Below are 12323 nucleotides of genomic sequence, written 5' to 3' on the forward strand. Positions count from 1 at the left end.
AGAGACAGGTCTTGCCCTGCGCTGGATGGAGCTTTCTCCTCTGTCATGGGCTGAGGAAGAGCGAGGACCGCTGGTTGGGGAGGCCTATTGCTGCAATCCTGCTCCCCCACTCCCCCACCCCCCCCGTAGCCTCTCATGCAGGCTCAGAAGCAGTAAAAGGCACGTTTCAACTCTTTGCCCACAGCACAGTTTCAACTCTCTCTCCATTTTTAAGTCATGTAGAGACATAAAGTTTCAACAGCTGCATGCATGGCATTTCCCACAGACCTAAGAAAACTCTAACCCCTAAGCCCAGTGCCCCGAGCAGGGGCTCTGCCAGCATCAACTCCTTTCATTTAGTTTGTACGGGAGAGGGTTTGCTCAGCTCCCCCACAACCCACACCCACTGTACGTGACTGCCTAACAGGAGGAGAAACTCTTGCAACACCCTTCCACTATTCCCCTGTTCCTCGGGGCTGCAGACAGCTTTGCAGCAGCTGGTGCATGTGTGAACATTCCTCCAAGTGCCAGGCACTGGGCAGCACCACCACTGCAAGGGGGGCGCAGGGGGCTGCACCACAGCGGGTTCTTCTCCGGGTTTCCTGCCTGCCGAGACCACAAAGACCCTCAGCCACCCAGAGGGCCACAAACCACAAAAAAACACCCTAAACAGAAGCAATAACCAAATGCATATGAGGACAGATGAGGGTAGCTTGAAGGGGACTCTGTTTCTCCCGCGTCCTTGTACAGAGGCGAGCACAACCGCAGGCTGGCTCTGCAGAGCTGCAGGCTCTGGATACTGACCCGAAGCTAATTAGCAAACACATGAATAATAGAAAAACTAATCAGAATAAGTAAAAACACCTAAGACTCAAATAGCCTTGTCATGCTAGATGCTAGTTTTGCACCAGGCTGAATTGCCTGCCATTCCTATTCTTCACCAATGACTGTAACACAGCAACATTTTGGGCAGATCAGCACTTCATCTGCCTGCCACGGCAGAGTCAAATAATAGTCACTTCTAGTACACTAAAACATGCCCACTGGGATATGAAGCTCAAATTCCTAAACAGGAAGTTGTCTTTGTGTTTAGCAGAAAAAAAAAAAAAAAGCCCTAAGCACGATGCGTGTTGTAGTAATCAAGTCTCACGTGCATACAGTATGTTCAAAATTATTTCAAATTCCAGACTAGTTGTTAGCTGCTGAGAGGAAATTTCTTGCTGCGGGGTTGGTGCTGATGCCAGCAATATGCTAAGAGCAAGTATAGGCAGAAGGGCATACAGTGCACACACGAACTTGTTTCCTAAATGGACAATCTGGTCTCAAATAATTCAGAGACCAGAATTCAGAGCCCAAGCCTAACCCACTCCATTGGAGTTACTCTGGATTTACACCAGAGAATATGAACCAGGGCACTGAGCTTTCAACTGAGGCACTCAATTATGCAAAGCACTGCTCACAAACTTGCATTCACATCATTTCCATGAATTCACAACTGTTCCTGCTTTCTGGGAATAACCATAAAGTGATTGCTGTTCGCACAAACATTCGTGGAAAGGGAACACTTCTATACGCTGCAGAAGACCAGGAGTCACACATATCAGAAATTACAGGCTGCACATAAACAAGTCCAGCAGGTTGGCGTCTGCGGTCAAAAATCCAACTGAACTATTCTGGAAGTGTAACAAAAACTTTTTTTTTTTTTTTTTAAAAAAAAAAAAAAAGGTTTAGGAACTTTTGCAGAGAGTTGAATAGTCTAAATTAACCAGTCTGCCTGGGCAGAGCTGAGGATGTTCTCAGAGGCTCTGGCAAGAAGACAGACACTTTGACCTGGTGTCCTTCTCACTATTTGCACTGTCACCCATCAGCTGGAGGAATTACTTAAGCAGTTAGGTAGCAGTCCTCAAGGAGCAGAGAACATGCAGTAAATAAAAGTCTTTCTGCTCTATATAGTCGCTGTTTATGGATGTTATAAGAACTTCTTTGTACAGAAGAGAAAAGGACAGCATTGCAGAGGGAGGGACACAAGCAATGAGGACTTTGGAATAAGGTAAAACCCAAATATTTGGTTTTTTTCCCTGGGTCCAAAACTGCTTTTGTTTGCTCCAGATGAACATCTCAGCATTTAATACTTAGTCTTGGCTGAGAAGCCATCAGGTGATGGAATAAAAACAGCTGTTGAGCTGTTGTGAAATCTTAATGGACTAATGAGCACATTAACAGTGGGAGACACTCAGCCACGGAGGAACAGTACTGCACCATTTTAAAGCACCGTCCTGAAAGTGAGATGCTTTCCTGAAGAAGAGCCTGAGTAAATTCAAAATCACATCAGCTCAGTGTCACATCTCTCAGGCAGGTCAGCCAGGGCACTCGGACATCACATGAAGCCAGCTCTGCTTCCCCAGCCTCAGCAGTGCCCCCGGCAGCAGAGCTGAGGTTCGGCCCCATCCTGCCACTTCAACTCGTCATCTCCTCCAGCGGTCACCAGTGCCCTGCTCTCAGCAGCCAGCAGCATGTAATTATTTACGTAGCAGCTCTCAGGGAGCAGAGCATGTGTAGTTAACACAGGGCTTTCTGCTTTATAGACTCTCCATGGATGTTGTATGTGCTTCCAGGTCAGTGACTACTGAAACAGGGAGATGGAACTAGTTATTTTTCATATGTATATAGATAGATAGGAATATATATATATATAGATATAGTTCGAGTTTGTATTTTGTATATACACAGCTTGGAATTCAGCTCACGAAGGATTTCTTGGGAGCTAGGAGCTGGAAAAAAAAAAACACGTGATGCCCTTCAAAGGGAATTTAGGGAGAGTGGGGCTCAGTTGCACCCAACACTGAGCTCAGCCCACTGCCAGGTATACAAAATATGTCCTGGGAGTGGTGTGACAGAGGAACGTGACCCAGCCAGGTCTGCTGAAATAAAACGGGCTAAGGCAGGCTGCAGAAGACTTTGTTTTAAGACTGCTTCTTTAAACAATGACTCTTCAAAGGAGTTGGAGATGGACAGGGTGTATCTGGCTTTATTATATTTGTTCAACACATCAAACGCGTTCACTGAATGTCAACACTCTGCTCATTAGAGCAGCAACCAAACAAACCTGCTGGCTTGCCTGAGTTTATGGAAGATGAGGTTAGAAGAGAATGAAAAGCCTATATTGAAGAAACATTGATAGGGTATTTGCAATTCAGGGGAGGAGGGAGGAAGGACTGGGAGCAGAGGTTATCCAAATGCCTCTGAGGCTACATCCAGTGCTGATGGTTTTTGCTGGTTTTAATTTATAGCTCTGATGTTCTAGACAAACGTCATAAAACAAACATTTTTTTCCTTCATCCCACAGTCACTACATTGCAGGGGTATTTATCTCAGGAATAGAAATATTTCAGCTAACCATTCTTGAGAGACAGCTATAGTCCCAAAGCAAAATAACATCAAAATTTCCAGATGCTCATATCCGGAGCCCGAATTGGGTTCAGTTCCTGCTCTGTGGCAATACCTTTACATTTCTTTAATACCTTTCTTTGATGAGTACTAAAATACTATGCAAATATTAATCTACCATGATTTGCAATATCCTGCGAGGTAAGTACTGCCGAACCTGCTTCACATCTGGAGAAAAGCAGTGCCCATATGAGGCTGCTTATGCAGAGGTCGCAGGATACATTTTCTTTTAGACTCTTTTTCTGTTTTAATCCAAAAATTGTCAGTCAACCCTTCCCCCCTGCCTTTTTGGGGCATGACACCGAAATACGTAAGCCAAGCCTTCCCAAGATCTACGTAAGTTTGAATCCAGGATCAAGTCTCCGCTTGAGCTCACATCAACAATTTGTGTAGGACAACACTATAAATGCTGGTCAGTCTTCCACGGACCTGTGAGCATTCCCTGCACATGGAGCAGCGTGTAGCATCCCCAGCTCTCTACTGAAACACCTGAAATAACGGGTTTAAAAAAGGCGTGCAGAGAACAGCTGCAAAATTAGGCTCTTAAATCTGAGGACTGCATCTGCCAGAACTGTGACTTCTTCCTGCCATCACACTGAACCTGCCCAAGGCAGATGCCTCTCTCTGTGCCTCCCCATTGATTGTAATTCTTATCCAGCATTATCTTATCTGGAGCTATTACCCTGCAAAATGCTACATTATTTGCTAACTGCCTGAAGGTAGCTCAAGCCTCTCTCCTCATTAAATTATGGCAACCACAGGAGAAAGTGAAACAGGTCAACCACTCACTGTCTAGGATCGCGTGCGGGCAGGACAATTCATGCAGTGGGGCACAGGCAAGTGCTGCCGTTGGAGTGCGAAGCCCTGGGCAGGGGCCTCAGAAGAAAAGAGCCTGGGCACACACAGACCTAAGCTCAGCACAGAAATTCTATTTTATCAATATTTTTTTTTGTAGCAAAAAAAAAATAATCTTTTGTTCTAGTTTTCCTTAATTTCATAGCATTGTTTTTTAATGATGCATTGATTGGTCAAGTAAGGCAAAATACATGAGAAGGAAGGACTTCTCCTTTCCAAAATTCCACAGGGTTTTGGGGATCTCTTTGCCCCCCGTGAGCAGAAAGAGATGCCCAGGAATTTATTTTCTGATGCTCACCTGGGACAAAGTATGACTTTACCTGGAATACTGTGAGGATGGCGGCAGGGAAGGTATCAAAATTAGTGGTTGGTGTTTCATCCTGGAAATTAAATCTAGAGAGAAGAAATAAAAACAAGAGAAATAAGGGACAAACAACTCTCATGCAGTCTCGTAATATCTTGTAACCGAGTCAGAGAGAAACATTTGTTCCACCTGGTAATAACACCCCAGGCAACCACAGCAGGGAACACAACGTCTTGGAGAAGATGCTTAACAGAACTATTAGCAAAAACTCAGTTTTATTCCTGGAGAAAATTCTGATGCCCAAAATTCATTTTCACCCACAATTAAAATGAACAATCAAAATCTCAAATGATTTTGCAGAACCATTCCAAGAAGTTTCTGTCATCAAGTGTAAAAGTCAAAAGTGAAATTGCCCTCTTACTAGAGCTTACTAGATTTAATATTTCAAAGATAAAATAGCAATTGATTGGAAAAAAATAAATCATGTTATTTCATTTCAATATTTATGCTGGAGTTTAAATGGTAATACTGTGATATTACTTGCTGCAAAATACATCACAACTGGCATTTCTAATGAGAAAAATCAGATTCAACAAAACTGTTTTCCAGCAGAAAAATATTCCAAGTGAATAAATATACTGTCACCCTGGCTGTCAGGGAAAGAATTTGCCTTTCCCCTGACAGTTAAAAGAGTGCTGTCTCCTCCAGCCCTAATTTCAGAGGTCTGGGAGACCATGGACTAACACCAGAGATTGGAATTAGGGTAACCAGAAAGAACTCAGCTCCAGGTAAAACACCAGAACAGGAACTATTTTCCTATAAAACAGAGACCACTTCTCAGCAGCTCAGACAGACTGACATCTGCACCCAATATGTGAATCTTTCAAGCCCTGCAGCCCATCTCTCCTTTATGCATTCCGGGTGATTGCTTTCAGATTACCCCTGACAGGACAATGATTAATGAGACTTACTGTCCTCCAAAGAGCTGCATCCCCAGCAAAGCAAACACCACAATGAACAGGAACAGCAGGAAGAGTAAACTGATGATGGACTTCATAGAGTTCAGCAAGGAGACCACCAGATTCCTCAGGGAATTCCAGTACCTGCGTTGGAGATCAGAGCAGCCAAGAGATAACACGAGTGGGAGAAGAGCCTTTGGTGGGAAATTAATACGATCTATTTTCTTATTATAAAAAAGGAAAAGAATGGCAAGGAATATCAGATTCTTTAAACTCCCCTCTGTGACTGAAAAATACAGCTCTCTGAGTGGCAGAATCTCTTGTAGCATTGCAAGGGCAGAGATGGTCACCTCAGTGCACGTGTACCCATGCAGCGCAGTCGTCTGCAGTGAAAGTGTTTGGTTTAGTGTCTCAGGAACCCATTTCTGGTATAGACTTCGACTTTCTGCATCTTCTCATCCGGCGTGGGCAGTCAGCAGGGGTGTCAAAACCAATGATGTATCAATATCATCAAGGTGAGCCTGAATGAGGGGACAGTCAACCCCTCCCTTCATAAGGCACAAATCAGGAAGAGACAGATCATTTCCACCAGAACGTCTTTTCAGTGTGTCCTTCCAACTTATCGAAAGCCAGTATCCACAAGTGGAACTAAACTCCCACATGTTTAGACGTTTCTGCAGACGTTTGACACTCACATTCATACACAGTGATGTATGTCTTCAGTGTGGGGTAATTCAGCCACATGGTTTAAACATTCAGAACCGAGCAACCACCTCAGAGGATGAAAACAAATCTGGGACATTAACCCCAACACAGAAAGAGGGAATGCCTCAGCCCGAATCCAGACTGACACGTCTAAGTCGCATCTGGCCAGATACTGAAGTTAGTTTGCTTTTATCTCCCCTGTCCCCCAAGATGGCTCCTGGCACACTCACAGGCAGGCACATCAAGCGACAGCGTGACAGAGAGGGTGCTCAGAAATATCTCTCTTTCCTGGCTTTATGGCCCTGCTGAAAACAGGCAGGGAGCATTTATATTAGGAGAGCTAATGAATCAGATAATGCAGTAAGAGCTATTAAGTAGAGGAGCTCTTTGACAATCTCCTTTTGAACAGAGAGGCATTTGGAACAAGGGGGCTGGAGCACGCAGTAAGAAATGAGTGATTTTAGAGCCATTTCACATGTCCTCTCTCAAAAGTTTTCAGTCTGAGATCATGGGGGAAATTTTTCTCTCTTTTTCTCCATCGAGTTCTCTTGTTTCCACCACCCGGCACTGGGAGCTGCCATCCAGAGGTCACTCTCCCCAGCAGCATCCTCTATCACCCTGCCCTGGGTGTCCTTCAGCTGCAGTTCGGGGGACAGACCCAGGCACTGGGCTTCCTCCTGCAGTGCAGCTGTGGGTATCCAGCAGAAAGAAGCCCATGGATTTGTCTGATCTGCTGATGGGGAGGAAAGCTCAGAGCTTGAGTCAGAAGAGCAGAAACACTATCCTTTTTTTGTTTTCCTCTTCCTTCCCCCAGGTGTAGCTGCAGGGACTGAACCAGCCCACGTTTCTCCATGCTGAGGATGATGTAGGCACATTCATCCCAGGAGAAGCAGGATCTTGCACTCCCAATTGCACTCATTTCAAGAAAAGTTATGTCCATAATACAGAGACAGAGGTTTCAGGAGAAACTTTGGTCTCTCAGGAGAATATCTTCAATTGACAAAGTTGCATGCAAACCTATTCAGGGTTAGCCCCTAAGCAAAAGGGTCTGAGCTGCTCTCCTTGGAGGAGGAGGAAGGGTTTGCTGATCACACAGCTCTCCCCTGCTTGACACAACGGCTTCAGGCAAAATCTGCCACAAGCAGGGGATTCACACCTCAAGTTAACACAACCAGACACAGATACTTGTGGAGGCTCTGTCTTGTCCTGGAATAGCTCAGCACCAAACCCTGCCTGACTACAGAGTGCCAGGATATAATGAGGAGTTGCATTTCTACAGATGCCAGTCCCCATTCATTTCCATCATGACAGGAAAACGTGTGAAGCTGTTTTCTCCTTGTCCTCCTCACTGAATTTTAGCCACTTTTAGGCTGCATCCCCTCATAGTGCATCCTGCAACCTTTCAGACTGGCTGTAATTTAACTTCTTAACTATTTCATTGCTCTGCTGTCTGCAGTCACACCGATTTGGGGCATATGAATCAAAAAGTCTAATACCATCAATTATTCAAAGCAGGGGGACCGCAACTGGATTCTGTTAAACACACAGGGAAAAAAAAAAAAAAAAAAAAAAAAAAAAAAAAAAAAAAAAAAAAAAAAAAAAAAAAAGAAAAATAAAAAAAAACAAGGCAGGGAGCTTCACAGAAAAATTGCTATGAAAGAGATGGAAAAAGGGAAAAAGAAAACTACTGAGAATGAGGACGTTTTCACAGTAATGACTGTAATGAGAGTGGGTGGGTAGCAATTTGCACCTGGTGCCATTGCTTTGGTCGCTCTCCAGGGGTTATCTTGGGACTGAGCTGTGCAGCTCAGGCACGGGGCTAACGTGGCCCAGCGCAGCTGAGATCCCCCTGTGAGTTGGGGGGACCTAGCTCCTGGTAACGCAATGAACGCACTTGGGTCATGTCAGGTGAAAAATGCACATAGTTAGGTCAAGGGAACTTCAACATTAACAGGCTGAGAATTTCTCTTGCTGTCCTGAGAAGGGGGAGAGCACCCCCTTTGCTCCATGATATGTTTTGTTAAGTTAAATCTCAGGCTTCATCCCTTTGATATGTTGGCTAAAATCCTGAATAATCAAAATTCATTAAAAAGATCATTTTAACCAGCAAAAAGTCTAAAATTTTGAAGAAGTCCAACACGCAATCAGATACGTTGAATAAAATTAACTGCTGGCAATTAATTGCTATGACTATGCTAAAAACCTGGAGTTGCCCATAAATAAGATTAGTGCAAAGGTAGACTACAGTGACACTCCTGGGGCATGTGCCCACGTATTTTGCTGGACATTTACAGAACTAATGTTTCCAACCCCTTTTGTCCCACAGTACAACGAACAACAGTGTATCACACACAGATCTTGGATCTGCACAATGATTAGCAGATACAAATCAGCAAACCCTACAGAGCTAACAAATCCTGCACACTGGAATAGCTGTGAAAGTACCTGGTTACTTCAAATGCCTGTTCTGCTCAAATGCAGTAAGGTGTGCTTTACTTATTTGAGGTGGCTGGGGGTTTTTTGGAGGGAGGTGTTATTCCTCCTTTCATTACTTTAAGCCAGGAACAAGAAAGAGAAAAGGAAAGAGGAGAGATTTGAGGAGGCAATGGTGTGAAAAAAAAAAAGGTGGAAAACAACAGCAGAAGTACCTAAGTATGTCATCAATTTCCATACCACAATTTTGAAATCCTGCAGAAATTGCGCTAGATGGATTTATAAATTGCACAGTAGCTGTTTGCTAATGCCAGCACACATTAACACAGTGCATGAGCCTGAAAACAGCTGAGAAGCTGTTGCAACCCAATTGTAGTGAAAATTCAACTTCACAGGTCATGACTGAAAATGTCCGACATTCCCAGAGCAGACACAGCACAGGCAGCAGCACCACACTTCATATCTGTGTCAATACAGTGGTCCAGGGACCAAGATTTAGCAATAACTAGGGGAGCTCAGTATTCCCATTTCTAAATACTTAAGGAACTATCACCAGATCAGCAGATAAGGGCAGTGGGCAGTTGGTGGGGCTTAGAAAGTACTTAAGAAATTTTCGTCTCTTACCACAAGAAATAAGGGATCACCTCACAAGATTTTTCTTTCAATCAAGCTTAAAAACAAAGACAAGAAGGATGTTCTCATGCAGCCCATTACTACACTGTGATGCCCTCTGCCCAAGAGTAAACCAACCTGTTCATGAGGCTGGGGAAAGGGCTGTTAAAAGTCCTTGTGGATTTGAATACAGACTCAGGAACTCCCTCAATTTTCACCTGCCAGATACCCTGACTGCCGAGCAAGGAAAGAGCAGTTCTGCATCTGCACTTGCCTTCTGCTTCTCCCCCCATTAGGGCCATCCAACATTAGGATGCCAGGGCAGACAAGTCCTTTGTGCCAGCTAGTAGAGGGTTTGGGGGGAGTTTGGTTTTTTGTGGTTTTTTTGTTTGTTTTGTTTTTTTCAAAGTTTTTTTTTCTTTTTCCAGGTGTGGAAAGCACTACTATTTGCTGTGGGGGTGGTGATACAGGTTTCATACGCTGCTAGAAGTCTGATCTGAACAGAAAGGGAGCTGGACTTACTTTGTTACTTTGAAAATCCTCAGCAGTCGAAGTGCTCTCAATACACTGATGCCGAATGAGGTACCTGGTTTCACTGCAGCCCAAATAACTTCAAATATACTTCCCACAATGACCTGCAAGAAAAGTGCATTTCACATAAGGCAAAACTTCTGCTTAGTTTTCTGTGGTGCTTCTAGAGAGGCGAGGACAGAACAAGAACCAGAGCTTGGGCTGTGATGGTTTTCTTATGAAGGCTTCAGCAAAACCATGAATTAGCCAACAGCACTGAAAAACCCTGTTCCAACTTTCTACATGCCAGACTAAAAAAGAGCAATACCTAGAAACGGGACAGAGGCGTAGGAGATCACAGACAGGAACTCAGGAACTTTTCATTTTCTTCTCTAACAAGCGAACTACCTTAAAATAACCTTTTTTTGAAGGACACAATTTTTTTTTTTTTTTTACACTAGCTCAACTACAAATGCCAACACGTCATTTTCCCAACCCATGCAGTCGGTCTGTACAGCCTGCAGAGATGCAGGGGGACACTGCCCCGTCCTCCCCTTCCCATCAGAAGCACTGAAAGTCTTCACCCACAGCACTGCAGAACAGTGAAGCATTAGCTCTGGACAAAATCTACAAGAAAATTCTGGCAACTGAGTCTTTAGCAAAGGGATTAAGGTAATAGTTATTAAGAGATCCTGCAAACCCCCAGCATGCACATCCAGTCATCTGCCAGGCCCTCAGCCTCAGCTTACTGAAAAAATTGTCCCAAATCAAGGTGTTTTTTAAAGTTTTGTTTTGTCTGTTTGTTTAAGGCTGTAAGAGAATTAACCTCAAGTGATAAAGAAATCTTCTCTGAAATCCTTTATTACAAAAAGGACAAAATAGTAATGGGTTAAGCACAATTGGAAAGGGCAATTATATCCACACAGGTTACTGCACAGTTAATAAGAGAAGACAGGCATTTCGCTGCCAATTGCTGTTACTACTTGCATTAACCTAGTATTTCAGAGCTCCCATGGACCACAGTTCCCAGCTGCACAAAGCACACCATAAACACATTATCACCGGACCCCAGCAAGCAGCTGGTTTGTGTTGTGAGAGGGAGTGTTAATGGGGAGTCAGGGCAGCAAGGCCATGTCTGAATACCTGAGCACTGCTAGGAGATTCAGCAGCCTCGAAACCCCTTTCATAAACAGAAACCGGGATGTCTTTTGAAAACTACAGCACTGCTTGCAGCTGCTCTGCAAGAAATACCGTCCTCTGAGCTTTAAGAAAATGTGGTGGGAAAGGAAGATACACAACAGTTGCTCATCCAATTTCTCCCATCATAAATAAGAAGGAACTAAAACTTCTCTCCCACAGTCTGCCACTCTTGGGAATCCCTCACAAATCAGCAAAAACCTTTCCTTAGACCCTCCACATGTTACACTGATAATTAGGTTTCCTGGCATCTCAACGTGGCCTCCTGGGAACTTGTTTCACATGAGACCCCACTGGACTGTTTCTCCCAAGACTGATGTTGCTCTGATTTGTTGCTTTACTTTTTGCATTTGAACAGTTTCATTTGATGGTTTGTCAAACTAAACTGACTACAGATCTGTGTGATGTTCCAGTGGGGGTGAAGTAGCTGAATTAATTCTGGGGGTTGGAAGGTGGGTGAGGAGAAAGAAACATAGCAAGAAGTAGGATCCTTATGGATTCTCTAAAGGAGGAAGAATTAGAAACAGATCAACAGCTTTACCTCCTGGGAACCACTTGGCAGAGCTTATTGACAGTGCTGCACTCACCATAGCATGGCACAAAGCAGAGAGACCCAGTAGGTTTATCTCTTGCTTAGTGCAAGATCCTAAATCACCTGTACATGCTCTTCTTGTCGTGGAAGGCGCATCCTGGGTACAGAGATCCAGGGAAATTGGCAGCCAACACGGGGGCAAGCTGGCTGCAGCTCAGAGTCTGCCTAACCCACTGGTGAAAGACACTGACCTAGTGTTTGTCACTAGACAATGAAAACAAGGCAACAATACCCTTAAAAGCCTAGCGAGACACTATTGTTTGGCTGCCAGATGTCGTTGACTCAGCTAACAGAAGCTGGGGTCTTTGGGCATGCACTGAACTTAGTGAAAGCTGAGTGTCAGCCCCCTTGTATTCTGTGGGCACGCTCTTCGTTCCAGCCTTTGCAGGACATCTTGCCAGTACAGTTAAAGCTTTAGGTGGGTTGGCTGCCTTCAGTCAAGGGGAGCCTCTCTGCCCCTCAGATTAGGCACCAACTCTGACCGTGCGGACATCCTGTTATCCTACATTACCTATGTTACTTGTGCTCTGGTTTCCTTTCCTGACTGTGCATTATCCTTTGGGCTATGCATGCAGAAAGAGTGGCAGGAGTGTTTTCAATGCTCTGAGCCACCACCAGCTGTGATGGACAGTCCAGAGAGGAGAGTCCCACACTTGGTGCAGCCCAATGCAACACCTCAGTCTGTTGGACACAGGTGACTCTTGGGCTGGGTGGTCTAATCTCAGCCTAT

At 44.5% G+C, this 12323-nt stretch overlaps 1 protein-coding gene across 15 annotated transcripts in view; it reads right to left on the reverse strand.

The window, feature by feature from the left end:
* CACNA1B (calcium voltage-gated channel subunit alpha1 B) overlaps positions 1-12323 on the reverse strand; it is a 301534-nt gene that overhangs the window by 109800 nt on the left and 179411 nt on the right. For all 15 annotated transcript variants that reach the window (XM_026860253.1, XM_026860255.1, XM_026860252.1 and 12 more), the window contains 3 exons: positions 9817-9929; positions 5557-5688; positions 4602-4674 (listed from right to left, as the gene is read on the reverse strand). In XM_026860253.1, coding sequence (XP_026716054.1) covers positions 4602-4674; positions 5557-5688; positions 9817-9929 — 318 coding nt within the window. The remainder of the gene's footprint in view (positions 1-4601; positions 4675-5556; positions 5689-9816; positions 9930-12323) is intronic.

Source organism: Athene cunicularia, assembly GCF_003259725.1.
Source record: "Athene cunicularia isolate RWA chromosome 17 unlocalized genomic scaffold, athCun1 chr17_part1, whole genome shotgun sequence".
Taxonomy (NCBI): domain Eukaryota; kingdom Metazoa; phylum Chordata; class Aves; order Strigiformes; family Strigidae; genus Athene; species Athene cunicularia.